The sequence below is a fragment of the Megalops cyprinoides genome, chromosome 4 (assembly GCF_013368585.1).
Source record: "Megalops cyprinoides isolate fMegCyp1 chromosome 4, fMegCyp1.pri, whole genome shotgun sequence".
NCBI classification, from domain to species: domain Eukaryota; kingdom Metazoa; phylum Chordata; class Actinopteri; order Elopiformes; family Megalopidae; genus Megalops; species Megalops cyprinoides.
Window position 1 is genome coordinate 42,440,336 of NC_050586.1, and position 15,880 is coordinate 42,456,215.

A 15,880-nucleotide genomic window follows, 5' to 3' on the forward strand; every position below is an offset into this window, starting at 1 on the left:
ATGTGAAGTCTAATTTTAAGCATACAAAACATGATATAAATTGCCTATAGTAAATATTTGTATATTCAGCTCGAAAATAAAGTAAACTCGCTTTATCCATGGATGCATCTGTGCAATCGTGCTGCTCGGTTGACTCAGCAAGTATAACATGGAAAAAAATGGAGTTTTTTTTAAGTCCCCAAGTCTCCACCGCATCAATTAGTTTAGCTGTGAGGTTTTCAGCTGTGTGTCTGCCTGGCATACTCTGTGTTAGCATGATGGCCGATTTAACCTTAGCGCCGTCCACCAGTCGGTCGTAAGAGCCACGAACTTGGTGCTAGTAAGCTGCGTTTTAAGCTCTTTTTTTCTCTGCAAAACGGGCTTCAATTCGATAGGTAATAGTCTGTCTTTTTAATTAGGTAATTAGATAATTAATTAGGTAATCAGGCTCGATATAGCCCAGTGGCTAGGCCTATGAATTGGACAAAATTCTTCTTGTCGGTTAACGGTTAATTATTAACATCCCTAGTTAAATCAATATTTCCTCAAAGCTACCATTAGCTAGAATTTTTCTGATTTGGGAGTCAGAACTGTGTTAAGCTGCTTATGCTGCAACCTATGTGAATCATATTGCATTTGCAGAAGGTTTTTATGTGAAAAAGCAGTGGGTTTAGAATGAATGTTGCTTTGTTGTGTCACTTGTAAATAGCCGTTCTAATCTAGAATTCTAATCACACCGGTTTGACCGTACGCTGTAGGGACCACTCTAGAATAACACCTGTTTGACAGTACTCGTGAAACGGTTAAATTATGTTACCGTAATTGACTTTGCCACTTCCCTAATGAAGGGAGGGAAGAACCCTGACTAAGCAATTGGCCCTGCACAAGCTATTCTAATAAAAGAATACAGGTGGCTGCTGATGTACACAATCATACGAGGCTTTATTGATTACACACGTACTAAAAACATGACAAACAACCAGGCTTACAATATAGGGGGTTAGGGGGTAGTTGAGTCAATAAATTGATAAAAGATGATTCTGTATTAAAATGAAAGGAGGCTAGAAGGCTATTAGGACAATGGTCCGTACTAGAGCCCGACCGATATAGGATTTTTAAGACCAATACCGATTTAAATATTTGAGGATTTAAAAATCCGATAATGATATATCGCCCGATATTCTTTTCTTTTTTCTTCCAGAAACACAAAAAGATTTTCCCTAACATTTGTTATGTGTAGTTATGTAAGAGTCCTCACCAAGATAACATGACATAATGCAGTTTAAAAATAAACTTGTTTTATTGTCATAAATAGTACTTTGAACAAAAGTACAACAATATATTAGCTTTAATAAATAAGAGTCAAATGCATAAAAATACAAAAAAGTTTTTAAAAAATCATGCCATCATAAACTATGCAGTAAACTGATTCTTGATAGCCTACTTGATCAGCTCACTGGCTAGAACTGCCACACTGTTTCATAAATAAACCTACAATCAAGTCTGTCAACAGCTTAGCCTACACCACTCAACTACCGTAATGTTAAATGGAATTTTGATGTTTGACTGACAGTACCGGCTTTCACATTACTGCAACAAAACCAGGCATGGCTGACACGAACATTGTCAGGCTTATTTAGGCTAAGAGGAGAAGTGATGGGGGATATTTATTATTATTTAAGTAATGTATTTCTCGTGACAATTACCAACTTAGCATGAACACACATGATCTCCTTCGTGGGCTACTCGACTCTGCTTGGGTCAGCAGATTGTTGAGATTTGTGGTGTTCCAAACACGTGTGTTGCCAGCAGTAGAGTTGCAGTGTGCCCTCTGGTGGACAGACTACGCAACGACAACACTCATAACATGGTTGAAGGATCCATCTTCCATCCCTTTTTTAATTGTCATTTATCGGCCGTTATAAACCCCGATACAGATTTATCTGCAATTAGGTCATGTCGGCCGATAATATCGGGGCGCTGATTTATCGGTCGGGCTCTAGTTCGTACAAAGGCTAACAGTCAGCACATTTCACAAGGATAAACACCACACCTATAAACAGACTGTGATAAACATAAGATTAAAGTGCTACTCAAAGTTCAAAATAATCAAAGTTCACAGCAATTCCTTCACTACAACCTACTGCACAATGCCCATGGCCTCTTACTGCACAGTATGAATTAAATGAAGAAAAGACAAACTTCACAAAACAAGAAATGACAGGAAAATTGCAGTACCCCTCCTGACAGCTAGTTGCCCCCATTGCTGCACCCAACAGTATACACAACTGACCCACAATGACGCACAGGAATTACATAATATAGCAGTGGCAAGGCATGTAAATTCTATTAAAGCTCACAATGAAACACAAATAAAATAAGAAAAGAAAAACAAAAAACTGGGAAAACAGTGGCTGTTCACAGGCTTCTAGAGGTGGAAACTCACTTAACGTCACCACTCGTGTTGGCTTTAGTTACACTTTAGTTACGTTGCTGCTTCAGCAACGTAACTAAAGTGCAAATAAATCAACATAAATACATTTCATCCAAATCATGATAAACAGAAAATTCACAAGGTAGAAGAAAGAAAGTAATTCACACTCCTTTAAAAAATTATAGCCTATATAGGCCTATATTTATATACAGTGTGCGAAATAGGGGGATCTCTCCAAGACCCCTTGATTGACACTTGAGACCCCCTGAAAGCCTCAACAGTAAAATTTTGGGGGTTCTCTTGAAATATCTTTAAAAAAAATTATTTGTCACTTGTAATTGTCACTAAAAATGTCTTTTAACCCGGAAAGCCCAACAGACGCAGCCTGCGTCCAAATTCACATCCCTTCTTCTCAGTTGAACCGCTCACTTAGTATTCATTGCTAACGATGCTAGTTGCTTGTCTATGCGACAAAGTGCGGGCGGGAAAAATAATTTTGATTGTACATCAAATTTAATCATAGTTACAGTCTGCATACACCTCTGTGTCCATCTCCACACCCATTACTCTTGTTTGAATTACTCATGAACACGCCATTGCATAGATATGGAACACATGTCACAAGAAAGATCGGAACCGGGGCTTTGTAATGATGCTAGTCACATATTTGTATACCTAAGTAATCACGTTATGAAGACAGATCAAACTTCTGCAAAGTAATACCTTTACTAATTTCTTCACCCATTTTCACACTCCTGCTTCTTGGTTGAATAAGTCAGTGTTTTTCAACCACTGTGCCGCGGCACACTGGTGTGCCGCGAGATATTGTCAGGTGTGCCGTGGGAAATTATCCAATTTGTGTGCCTGTGCAGTCTAGCGCCTGGCAGAGTAATCATGTAGTACTCTTCCATACCAGTAGGTGGCAGCAGCAGCAGGTAGCTAATTGCCTTGTGCTTAGACTCTAAGCACAAGGCAATTAGCTACCTGCTGCTGCTGCCACCTACTGGTATGGAAGAGTACTACATGAGACAAGCGAATTAGTGACGCATGGATGCAGCGACAGGTGGATAGCAGGACGACGGTTAAAGCGATGGATAAGTTTTTGAAGAGGAAAAATGCTGACTCTGAATTGGACCCTGGACAAAATCCGGACCCAGATGAAGGCCCTAGTATGAGTGGAGGTCAAAAGAAAGCAAAGACGTCCAGCAAAGTTTCTGGCGCGAGGCAATACAACGAAAGCTATCTTGCATTTGGATTTACTTTTACCGGAGATGCAACGGCACCGACTCCGTTGTGCTTGGTATGTGGTGAAAAGCTCTCCAACAGTGCTATGGTCCCAAGTAAGCTTAAACGCCATCTCCAAACGAAACACCCTTCACTTCAAAACAAAAATGTGGAGTATTTTGTTCGCCTGCGTGAACACACGGAGAAACAAGCAACTTTCATGAGAAAAACCGCAAAGGTAAACGAGAGAGCCCTCAAAGCTAGCTACCACGTCGCTGAACTTGTGGCTAAATCAAAAAAGTCCCACACTGTGGCAGAGCAATTAATACTTCCCGCCTGCAAAGCCATTGTAAATGAGATGCTCAGACCCGAAGCGGCTAAAGAAATAGCCAAAGTCCCTCTCTCAGATAACACAATTTCCAGACGTATTGATGATATGTCTGCAGACATCGAAAGTGTGGTTTTGGACAAGATCCGTATCAGTAATAAATCTGCGTTGCAACTTGATGAGTCTACTGATATAAGTGGACATGCTCAACTCTTGGCCAATGTGCGTTTTGTAGATGGAGACACAATCAGAGAAAACTTTCTATTTTGCAAGGCTTTGCCAGGAAAAACAACAGGAGAGGAAATTTTTCGGGTCACATCAGAATATCTGGAAAAAGGAGGACTTAAGTGGGAAAACTGCACGAGTGTCTGCACTGATGGAGCTGCAGCCATGGTCGGGCGCACCAAAGGCTTTGTAAGCAGAGTGAAGGAAAAAACCCCAGATGTGATCATTACGCACTGTTTTTTACACCGCGAAGCCCTCGTAGCCAAGACTTTACCAGCAGACCTCGTTCCTGTGTTGGATGATGTTGTGCGCATGGTAAACTTTGTGAAGTCACGACCTGTGAAAAGTCGCATATTTGCGGCTTTGTGTGAAGAAATGGGAGCGGAGCATAAAGCCTTGCTGTTTCATACAGAGGTCCGATGGTTGTCGCGCGGCAAGGTGCTGGCCCGTGTGTATGAGCTGCGAGAGGAACTTAAAGTGTTTCTGACAAATGAGGGGTCCGACTACGCAAAGCTGCTTGCAAGTGATGAGTGGTGTGCAAGGCTGGCATACCTGGCAGATATTTTTCATCATCTGAATGAACTGAACACACGAATGCAAGGCCGAAATGAAAACCTGCTTACAAGTAAAGATAAAATAAATGGATTCCGTTCAAAGGTGCAACTCTGGCAGCAACATGTGGAAAGTGGCAATCTTGAAATGTTCCCACTCACCAATAATTGGCAAGATGTTAATACTGCTGCACTGTGTGAGATAATAGTTAAACATTTGAAAACTCTTGAGGAGAAGATGTCATTTTATTTCTCTTCAGCCTCCACGGAGTGCCTTGACTGGGTTAGGAACCCATTCAGCTCAGCATCAGCTGTTGGAAAGGACATGACTTTACAGGAGCAGGAGGAACTAACTGAACTGAGACAAGATCGTGGTCTCAAGCTAAGCTTTGCTGATCTACCTTTGGACAGTTTTTGGTTGGCAGCTGCCAAGGAGTTCCCCATGCTGGCCAACAAAGCTATTTTGACATTGCTCCCATTTTCCACAACATACCTGTGTGAGGTGAGCTTTTCAAGCCTGACTGCTGTAAAAACTAAAAACAGAGAAAGACTGAGAGCTGTGGAGGAAGAGCTTCGTGTGTGTCTTTCATCGATTCCTGCCAGGATATCAGCTCTGTGTTCATCCAAACAGGCCCAGGTTTCACACTGAGTGAGTATAAATATGAAAGATTATAAAATACTTTTTTCTTTGTGTTTATTTGATTCCTATTCAAGACGTTATAATATAACGTCATTCTTCAATGTTAAAAAACGCTTATATTAACAATATAACACTTATATTGTTAAAATAAGCTTTTTTTTCACATTTTCAGCTGGTGGTGTGCCGCGGGATTTTTTCAATGAAAGAAATGTGCCTTGGCTCGAAAAAGGTTGAAAAACACTGGAAAAAGTCACGAAGTACCTATCGCTTCACAGCACATACCGCATATCAAAATAAACAACAGAACTTTACGCTTTCCCATGATACTATTTGTTTCTCTGTGCGAAGCGTTGTCAAGTAGCCTAATCCGGTTTTGAAATCACAGCAAATTTCTGCACTGTCTCCAACATAGGGGGCTGACATTACATCTCACTTTGTATGAAAATTAACACAAAATAATGTATTTGCTTTTCATTGCAATGATTCAAAAGTTGTGGTCAAAAGCCATCTCCCAGCGTCCTCCTGTTTTGTTGTTTCTCCCGGGAAACCCGTAATTTGCATGGCAAACTTTATTATGAATAATCGTCATACACGGATCCATAAGTTTTGTATGTTTGTCTGACGTTACCCAAGTTGCCATATCGTCTATGAAACACAATGCACACACTACATACAATTATTCATTCACTAAACAAGGTGATTTCACAAATTAGCTCCTCTACCTAGAGTTCTGCTAATTAAATTCAGCTGGTGTATTGCATGGGTGTGTGTATATATATATATATATATATGTATATATATATCTTTCAAACCTACCGCGGCTTCACTCGCCAACGTTAGCTTGGCTGGTTTGAAATATAATGAACACGTCATGCCGAACACCTTAAAAAAAAACGAGCATACCACTAGAGGTGGTGTCTACTGGGTCCTAGCACCCTACCAGGTCCCGCCTGCTACATAAATAAATAAGGACTGCCAAACTGACAGCAAAAAGCTGCGTTTTAAAACGCAGAAGTGAGGGGCTTGCTGATTGCAGCTGAATTCAAGGTACAACACACATCCTGGAATGCAGCAGAATGCCAATTTACCTTATAAATTACAGAACGTAAAATATATTACATCACTTATCGTTATCACTTTGCTGTCTGTAATTCCTTAAGAAAAATGTTTGAAGGTTTGGGTTAAGCAAACTTTCTGTCCCAATATTTACATGACTGTGAAGTTAGTTTAAAAAGACACAAAAGAGCAAGGAAATATAAATCTCTAGTCATGCACAATATTATTTTTCCTGTATTATATTTGCGGGAACACAAATTGAGCTAGGTGCAGCAGTAGCTAGTATTGGCATTGGCAACCATTTTTGGCAAGTGTCCCTTTTTTTGGTTGCTTGGCATACAAAGTTAATTGTGTTGTTCCCACAACTCATCAAGCCTGCCATTATACAAGTGTGTTTTCGTTTTTTCTTTTTTTTTTGTTGAGAAAATAAGTTAATGAAAATTAGGATTGCATATTTTATTTTACAAAATTAATACACTTTATTTAATGCTGCTCTTTCTAATCCTCCTCTGGACAGTTCATTCCTACATCTTCTTGTAGGTTGGGAGACATTGTGTGTGTGTTGCAAAAAAAGTTACATGTAACCCGACAAACCTGCCCTGTTGAGAATCTCTTGCATTTATTAGCACCACATATAATTAAACGCATATAACCATGTTTAATGCTAATACATTAAGATGCAGGGTTGCCAGCTTTGATCAGCTGACTAAAGTGAGATTTTTGCACACAAGTAGTTTGCATTTGACCCAGTTAGCTTGTTAGCTAGTTAATTAGCCTAGTTAACAACCTATAGTATTAACTTTCTAGCTTTCCAGCTAGCTACTTATCAGATTTTGGCTAGTTATGTCAATAGCTCAGTCACTAGCTAGCTACTTAAAACCAAAAAATTGGTCAATTAATGCAGTTGCTAGCTAATGAATTAATTCTAACTAGGCAGCCAGTCAGTACTGCACTAGCTAGTAGCAAGCAAATTCTATTTTCAGTCAGCTATCTTGATTTCTAGTCCAAAAGTAACAAAAGACCGGTCCTTGCCTGATACTGTATTTCTTAAGGGAGGGTCTACTGTATTGACGAAAAAATTCCAGCAGCAATTTATTTCAGTGACATTATTCAAGATACGCTTTTTACCACAAGAACTTTACATAAACAAGCATGTTCCCAAAATGCACCACATCATCACCATAGAAACCAACTCCATTACAATTAAGCGCTGAAAACTAATACATATGGTTTTGTCTGTTAATACACCACATTATCCTCCCACTTAAATGAGAACACTTTAATAAAAATGAGTCCCAGTGTATACATACATGACTTTTCCCATTGCCAGAGACATGATATAGTAATATTTTTCTCTCCAAGACCTCTAGTTACCTAGGTAGGTAACTGGCAAAGTTAGAAACACTTTCCAACTCTTCTAATTGTGTCAGCTATTTCACAGTACTAGGCACTGCCTGGAGTGAGCCACCATTTAAATAATAGAGAATGTGAGTGTCAGACAGATGTATGAATTGTCATTAAATCTCCCCTTTCAAATGACAGTAGGCTGTTATAGTGCGATATGTTGTAATATACAATATCTATTTCCTTTTGTGTTCACTTGCCTGCTAGCTAGAGAGATTGTACCACCTCTACAGAACACCATATGACATGGGACATATGACATTATTTGCAGGTTTTTATGTATATGTTTGTGTACAATCAATGAGCGTATGATTGTAGCCGAATTAATTTATCACGCTGGTTGAGTTGAACGTTCATTAGTATGTGCATCCACATTTTAGATGACAGATTATTGTGATATGATTAAATAACACAAACATTCAACATTTCACTTTTATACTAATTATGCAGGGTTATCAAAAGGGCTTAACTGATTCAAATGTAAAATTCATTTTTTGTCAAATGGAAACTCAGTGTTCATTTTCACTGGACGTTTGACTGTATAATTACAAACAGTAATCTTGTTATGCATAATGGCCACTGCTGTGCATGACTTATTCAACCTTTTTCTGCAGAAAGGGGTTGCAGAGAGATTTACATTGCTCTGTACTTGTCAATATATGCACACCTTTGTGATCTCACAATCGGATCTCGCATTGGTGGGCTAGTGGACCATCAGAAAATCCATTACCAGCCCTCTCTGTGTGCCTATCATCTGATGAAATGGTTCAATTGCAAGGACTGAGAAATGAACGTTTATTTCAATAACAAGATACCATAATTTCATGAATGCTTTCACTGTTAAGGCATGTTGCACAGCAGTTTTCAATGACACATGGTTGTATGTAGTCCTTTACTTTGACACTGACAACGTCATGTCACAATTAGTTCAAACAGAGCTTAGTTACATAAACTTACCAACAACACGCTCAACTAACCTAAGTAAAATATTGCATCGTCACCGCCGTTTTTTTTTAACTAACGCTAAATAAAACAAGACAAGTTTTCAATGTTAGCTGTGTGCAGTTATCAACTTCAGGACCGCTGATGTCCAAGTTGTACCTCGCTAGCTAGCTAGCTGCATTAAATGCGATGATATAAAACTTGCTACGTGACGTATATTCAGAAGAATATAATCCATGCGAGTCCATGCACATTAACTAATTAAGAGGTAGTCTCAGTTGTAGACAGAACTTAAGAATTGTAGCCAAATATACTTTAATTCCCGAGCGCACCCAACCCCCCCCGGGCTGGTCCTAGCAGATAAATCCAGGATTGAATTTCTTTCACAGTACACCCCTGGATTCAGGTGATCAGGTGTTTCTTGTTTCTTAACTCTCCTTTTGTGTTCTGATCAAATTTGACCAATTTACAATTTTTATGTCGAAATTTGTAGCTTACATTTACATTTATTCATTTAGCAGACGCTTTTATCCAAAGCAACTTACATAGGTTACAGTTCTTTACAATGTTATCCATTTATACAGCTGGATATTTTTACTGAGGCAACTGTGGGTTAAGTACCTTGCCCAAGGGTACAGCAGCAGTGTCCCAGTGGGGATCGAACCGGCAACCTTTCGGTTACGAGTCCTGCTCCTTAACCACTATGCTACACTGCCGCCCTTATTTCATATGATTAGAATAAACCTCCATGACATTGTCCACACAGGCCATCTGAAAACACAAAATAAATTTCATTTTCATTAAACTCTCTTTAACTCTCTTTAAAAAGAGAGAAATTGAGAGTTCAGGAGCATGTCCATCCATTAGATGGACACACTGCCACTCCCTAACTCCATATGTGGAGTTATGGATTTTACCATGTAAAATGCTTTTCTAACATTCTTCCTTTTTCGTCTTGTCCTGCACTCTTTTGCAAGTCGCAACTGACTTTGTCCTGTCAATCTCAACAGCTGGAATAGCCCGTACATGTATATTAGATCTTGAAACATTTTTGTTTTCTTAGCTAGCCCGTGCTAAACAAATCTGGCACTTGTCTGGCGACAGAGACTGACGTAATAACATAATAACAAAATCTGAACACAAGCGGTCAGCTGGACACCTTGGAGACGCATGATAGACACAGGTGTAAACGGCGATGTGTCTTGGCTGTCCACCTGTGATCCGATCGCCCAAGACGCATTTTAAAACCAAGTGTAAACAGGGCCTAAATTTCTAAAAGAGACTAATTTGGAGTTTCATGGAAGGAACACTAACATTAGAACACACATAGACAGCTATTATTGCAGAAAATATATTGAATATGCTTGTTGTTTAGTCAGAGACACTAAGATGACTCAACAACAAATTACACAGTGAGTTTCACTCATTTTTGTCACTATTGCTCAGAAATCCTAATGAATTACTTATTGCTTCCTGCATTAATTCTTACTGTATTAGGTCTGTATTTATAATCTCCTTTTACCTTTTTTTGTTAATTATATAACTTTAATTATTTTTAATGCATGGTAAGCACCATAAATAAAATATAATGTTATTTACAGGCAAAATGAAGTTCCTTGGTTGCTCTCCATGTAGCTTTTGATGGGTCATAACAAATGCTTTAGTCACAAATGGGTTTCATACTCCCACCTTTGAGTGTCCCTCACTTTGGCTCAGCCTACCTCTGACCATTCAGCTACCTCCCATTGGGGTCCACAGGTGGGGCTTGTGCAGGCACGGCGCTCAGGAGGGCGTTCTAGCTCTGCCAGGGTGCAGAGATCACTGTACACAGAACTGTCCAAGCCTGGGGACAGCATCTTCCAGCAGCGCACCAAACGAAACTGGAAGCCTTCTCCACAGGTCCGGGAGCACTCACTCCAGCTGCTAGCTTCCCACCTGCCAGTCAAGGTTGCAAAGGAATAGAACATTAGTGAGATCATTTGACATTTTGCCAATAAGATAACCTGTATTCTGTAATCATTTCAGTTTTTCTTTGGAGCTTTTTTATATTCAAGGTATTTACTGAAGCCTTTCCTCTACATACAGTGCTGAAAAGTGTTATGGAACCATGAAAGAAGCCCTGTGTGAAATTGATGGTAATGGTCAAAATTAATTTGAGTTTCACCTACTACCAATATTTTGCAAGTCATAAAGAGGGAAAACAAAATGTCTGTACATTCATTTTTAAAGCACTGTTAGTTACAGTTCATATGTTACATCTTCATGCTAGGAACATTTTTTTTCACTTTTAGTTAATCTCCAAGTTGTCAGTAAACACAGCAAAACAAAACAACACTGATAGGACAAGACATTGAAATCATACACCGTTTATTGTGAAGTATATTGTGATCGTGTTGGTGAGAATATATTTGGTAGTATGTGACTGCTACAATGCAAAAAAAAAAATTATATATATGTATACTATTAGGCTACTAAACTGCTACCTAGCTGCTAACTCTAGGTAATATTACCAGCCTGCAGATTCCCCATACAATCATATGGTCTTCCCCGAATCGGACACGTTACCTTTACAATTTTTTTTAAATTGTAGGCGCACAGAATCGTTACTGTAGACAGATATTATTTAAGATACATCGGATAGATCATGTAAAAATGATAAATGTAAGATTACACGATGATAACACAATAAAACACACTGTCGAGAATGGTTAATTTTCTGTTGGTACTGGTTTGGCTACTGCCTGGTGGCTTTCTGCCACCAGCTAATGCTCACGCGCCGCAATGTTTGTAAATATAGGAAATGCAAAGTTAAAGTGCCAAATAATCATAAATAGCCTACCGCAGCCACCTTGTGGTAAAACATATGAATGAATGCTCATTTAGACCTATTCGCAATGTTGATAGGCTAATTTAGACTGATACACTGTGGTAGGCTACCTGCATTTAAAGGGCTCAAATAGGCTATTTTTTGCGGCTCCAGACAGATTTTTTTTTCTTTCTGGCCAAAAATGGCTCTTTAGATAGTAAAGGTTGCCGGACCCTGACTTAGACATTAGTTGCCACATGAAATTTACCAATTATGTGTATTTTAATTTTCTAGTAAATTAATGTGTTAGCCACTACATAGAACCATAGAAGACCAGTTTTCATAGCACATACAAAATCAGTGCGCTGAAAAGCCTTAGCAGTGCATAGGTGGGGTTTAATGCAGAGGTAATTTCAAGAATTTTCCATCTTTTGTGCCTTTTGCGCCTTTTGCCAGCATTAAAGTTGAACATGAAGTAGTTATTTGTTAATTTATATTAAAATTAGCCTTGTTTATATTTGTAGCCTCAGTGTTAGTGTTCTCTTTTTCTGCTTGATGTGATTGTTTTGAACAGAGAATATGTGTTTTATGTTCAGGTGCAAATGCAAAACAGTGAGCGACACATTATCGTATATAGCATTTCGATTGCTTATATAGCTAATTCGCCTAGCTTATGATGCATACCATTGTACCATTGTAATATTTGAATCTTCTTTGAATCTTCTTTACACTGGTGGCCATGGACATACGGTGGGGTGCTAGGAGATGATGGGGGAAGGTCTGACAGAGTGTCTGGGGTGAGTGTCTGGCAGAAAGGGCAGCTACATCCAGTCATATGGTTGATGCTGTAGGGCCTCAAGTTGCACAATGTTAGTGTGTTGCTAAACAAATGGCATTAAATCCAATGGGGAAGTAAAGTCATTTTAATGCAATCTACAGCCCCTACCGTTATTCAATTAGGAAAAGGCACTGCTATTATTCACTGTATAAAAGATTTGAATTTTTTTGAGTAAACTGTTCTGTGAATAGTTTGGTATTTGACAGCAAAGTTTGCACTTAAGAAAATGCCACACCAGGTGTGAAGATGACCACAGCGCCCCCTCCCAAAGCCTGATGACCAAAAGAATTTTCAGATGCAGTAATTGTCCTCATTGCAGTTGCAGAATGACATCTGCTGCATACAGACATTTCGATGTAAAGAGAATTAGTCTGAACATGCGTGCAGCCATCCCTGTTTTTCCATGTCCAAAAATTCTGACAGACCTTTAAACATAATTCAGGATCTTAATTCAGAAATATTTCTCTTAGGAATAAAAACCATAGGATTAACAGCCTGTAAAGGAAATTGCCACATTAAAATAGGATATAGACTCCTAAATGATGGTTCAAAAAAAATTGAAAATAATAATAAAAAAGTGCAATACCATGGTTGAGGGCAGCCACAGGAGCTGGGGACTTAATTGTTGCGCAACAAATCAATTCTGGAACGCTGAGCACATTCGGATATCACACACCAAAAAACAAAAAAAAAAAAAATCACTCTGAGGAGGCTGTTAAGGGTTAAGGGAGAATTATACATGCGCATTTGAGGTCTGAATCAGCCCCTATTGCTGGATCTAAGTCCATCATTGTGTGTGACCTCACTGTGTAAGTTACTTATGAACACCATAGAAGTGGTTGTCATGTGCTTCAGTAAAGGAGTGAGAGAAAATGTAGTTTAATGAGTGTATTTTACAGCAGAAATCCTCAGGTTTCCTGAGCAAATTTTCTAGTTGCTAGACACTAGAATTTGTTTATGTGAAATCATCAGATTTCAACATAATCAGGGCCATCAGTGCCCTCAACATTCAGATTGAGCCTTTAACATTTATCTTCATTATCTACTGCCTAGATTTGACTACTCAAATTTCTCCAATTGGGAACGTGTCTGGTAACACGTATGTAAGGTGTTAAAAACCCACATAAGGTGTTGTAAAGCATGTCATAATGAGTGCTGCACCATAACTGATACAGTGAGTCAAATTCTATCTGCCCAGTGCCGGCCAGAAGCAGATGCCCCCCCGAGCCCGGTTCTGCCTGTTAATTGGGGAGTTTTTCCTTGCCACCGTTGCCTTAGGCTTGCTCTCAGGGAGTCTCAGGCCTGGGATCAATGTAAAGCTGCTTTGTAATAACTTGTGTTGTAAAAAGCGCTATACAAATAAAACTGAAATTGAAATAAAATTGAAATATTCTCTTGTATCAAATGTGAAATATCACTATGATGCCAACCTGAATAAAGCCTGGGTAAAGCATGGGCTAAGATTTACTCATTTTTAAAACACTTATTACATTAGCAACTAGCCCTTTTTCCATTAGAATTTTAATTTTTGAATTGATGCGCATCAGAAAGTTACTGCGACAAAACTGGTGGAAAACGAATTAAAGTGATGTAGAACGAAATGTGGCGCGCTAAATTAATTTGCTCGCTAGAGGTGGATTAAGGGGTAGGTTGATTCGACTTTATATGATGGAAAAAACGTTGAAGCGATATAAGAATGTTGCGCATCCATTTAGCTATTTCTCAAGCCACTGTAGACAGACAACTTTTCTGTTAGAATGTCAAGCACGGGCTGATGGGTGGAAGGGTGGAGTTCACCTTATGTCCTTCACTTGGAGATTTAAATTGATACATTGCTCATGGAAAACAATCTAGCAAGTTAAATAAATGCACATTAACTCAGGCCATTATGACATCACTTAAATGCGACAGAATGATTCTATTTATGGAAAAACGTTTTGGGGCTTCTTATACCACTCAAAGTTCCGTCAATTCAAGGGTTAATTCGCTCGAAAATGTGATGGAAAAAGGGCTTATTACACTATGTGACTTATTTCATTCTGTCAGAAAACTAAACTTACTGAGGATACAAGAAGCCAACATTTTGAGAAAACAAAGCTTTTTATTCATATTTATATAAAAACAAGAATGTTTAATGACACAAAAAAGCCTCCTCCTAAAACACTATTCCCATGCTTTGTGGAAAGCCATTCATTTTCAGTTACATCTGAAGGAACACTGCTGAAATTTTGCCCCTGTGGTGCCACACCTCATCTTTGCCATATCCTCTCCACATACTGGATGTGTGCACCAGTGGCAGGATTGACAAAATTCTATAGCAAACTGTGGTGACCCTCTCCTTGAGGGTCCCCTGATGTGTACACCATTAATTTGTTATGAGCAAGGTTCTTGTCCTCACATGCCTAATTACTGGCAGAAGTCAATGCCTGGAGAATCTCTTTAATCTTCAGAATGGCTTGTCTGAATTGTGAACCCACTTCTAAAATTCCAAACACCAATTTCTGTCTTCTCCTCTAGGAGTTCCCCAGTCCTCAATTGTACTTAATAAAAAAGAAAAAGAAAACTGTATCGGTGAGGTTCAGGTTCATGTTGCTTTATTAATTACTTACAACAGGATCACAGTGTACAGGAGTTATATTTATTAAAAATACCGATGTAATCATCCACAGTACTGTACATCTATATGTAAAGGCAAGATTAACTTCTGTTTATATCTAAATGTGCTCTTGTCCAACTTCACATGATGAGGCCATCCACCAGCAACCATCCCAATACATCTTATGGGCCTCTGCGGCCTCTTGATACAGGCCTTTGATTAGCACAAAAGTAAAGAAGAAGAGATATTTTCTGTGCATGTAACAGAACCAAATATTTTATTATTTAACTCCTTATTAGTATTATACTTACTATCTTATATTTTAATACTAGAAAATATAGCTGTACCTGTCCTTGGCATGGTAAGCATTATCTTCAATCACGTCAACATGCTGCATGGGTAAACCTTGAGAAAACTTAACAGTAAAACAATGTATTATATATACATGATAATTTATCACTATGACACAAATTATGCAATTATGTGATGAGTTTCCATGACCATATTGTTCAACTACATAATATGCAAAAAAGGATGGCTAAGGTTATTAGCTAGTGATATCACACAGCTAAAACCTACATACAGTGCATTCAGAAAGTATTCAGACCCCTTCACTTTTTTCACATTTTGTTATGTTGCAGCCTTATGCTAAAATTGTTTAAATTCATTTTTCCCCCTCATCAGTCTACACTCAATACCCCATAATGACAAAATGAAAACAGGATTGTAGAAATTTTTGCAAATTTATTAAAAATAAAAAACTGAAATATCACATTGACATAAGTATTCAGACCCCAGTGGTGTGCTGTCAGGGCAAGCAAGGCAAGCACTGCTTGCCTAACTTTTTCTTTCCTATG

At 38.7% G+C, this 15,880-nt stretch overlaps 1 protein-coding gene across 1 annotated transcript in view; it reads right to left on the bottom strand.

Annotated features, from left to right (window-relative positions):
* adamtsl2 (ADAMTS-like 2) overlaps positions 1-15,880 on the bottom strand; it is a 138,468-nt gene that overhangs the window by 45,811 nt on the left and 76,777 nt on the right. Inside the window, exon 14 of the mRNA XM_036526959.1 lies at positions 10,505-10,718. Coding sequence (XP_036382852.1) covers positions 10,505-10,718 — 214 coding nt within the window. The remainder of the gene's footprint in view (positions 1-10,504; positions 10,719-15,880) is intronic.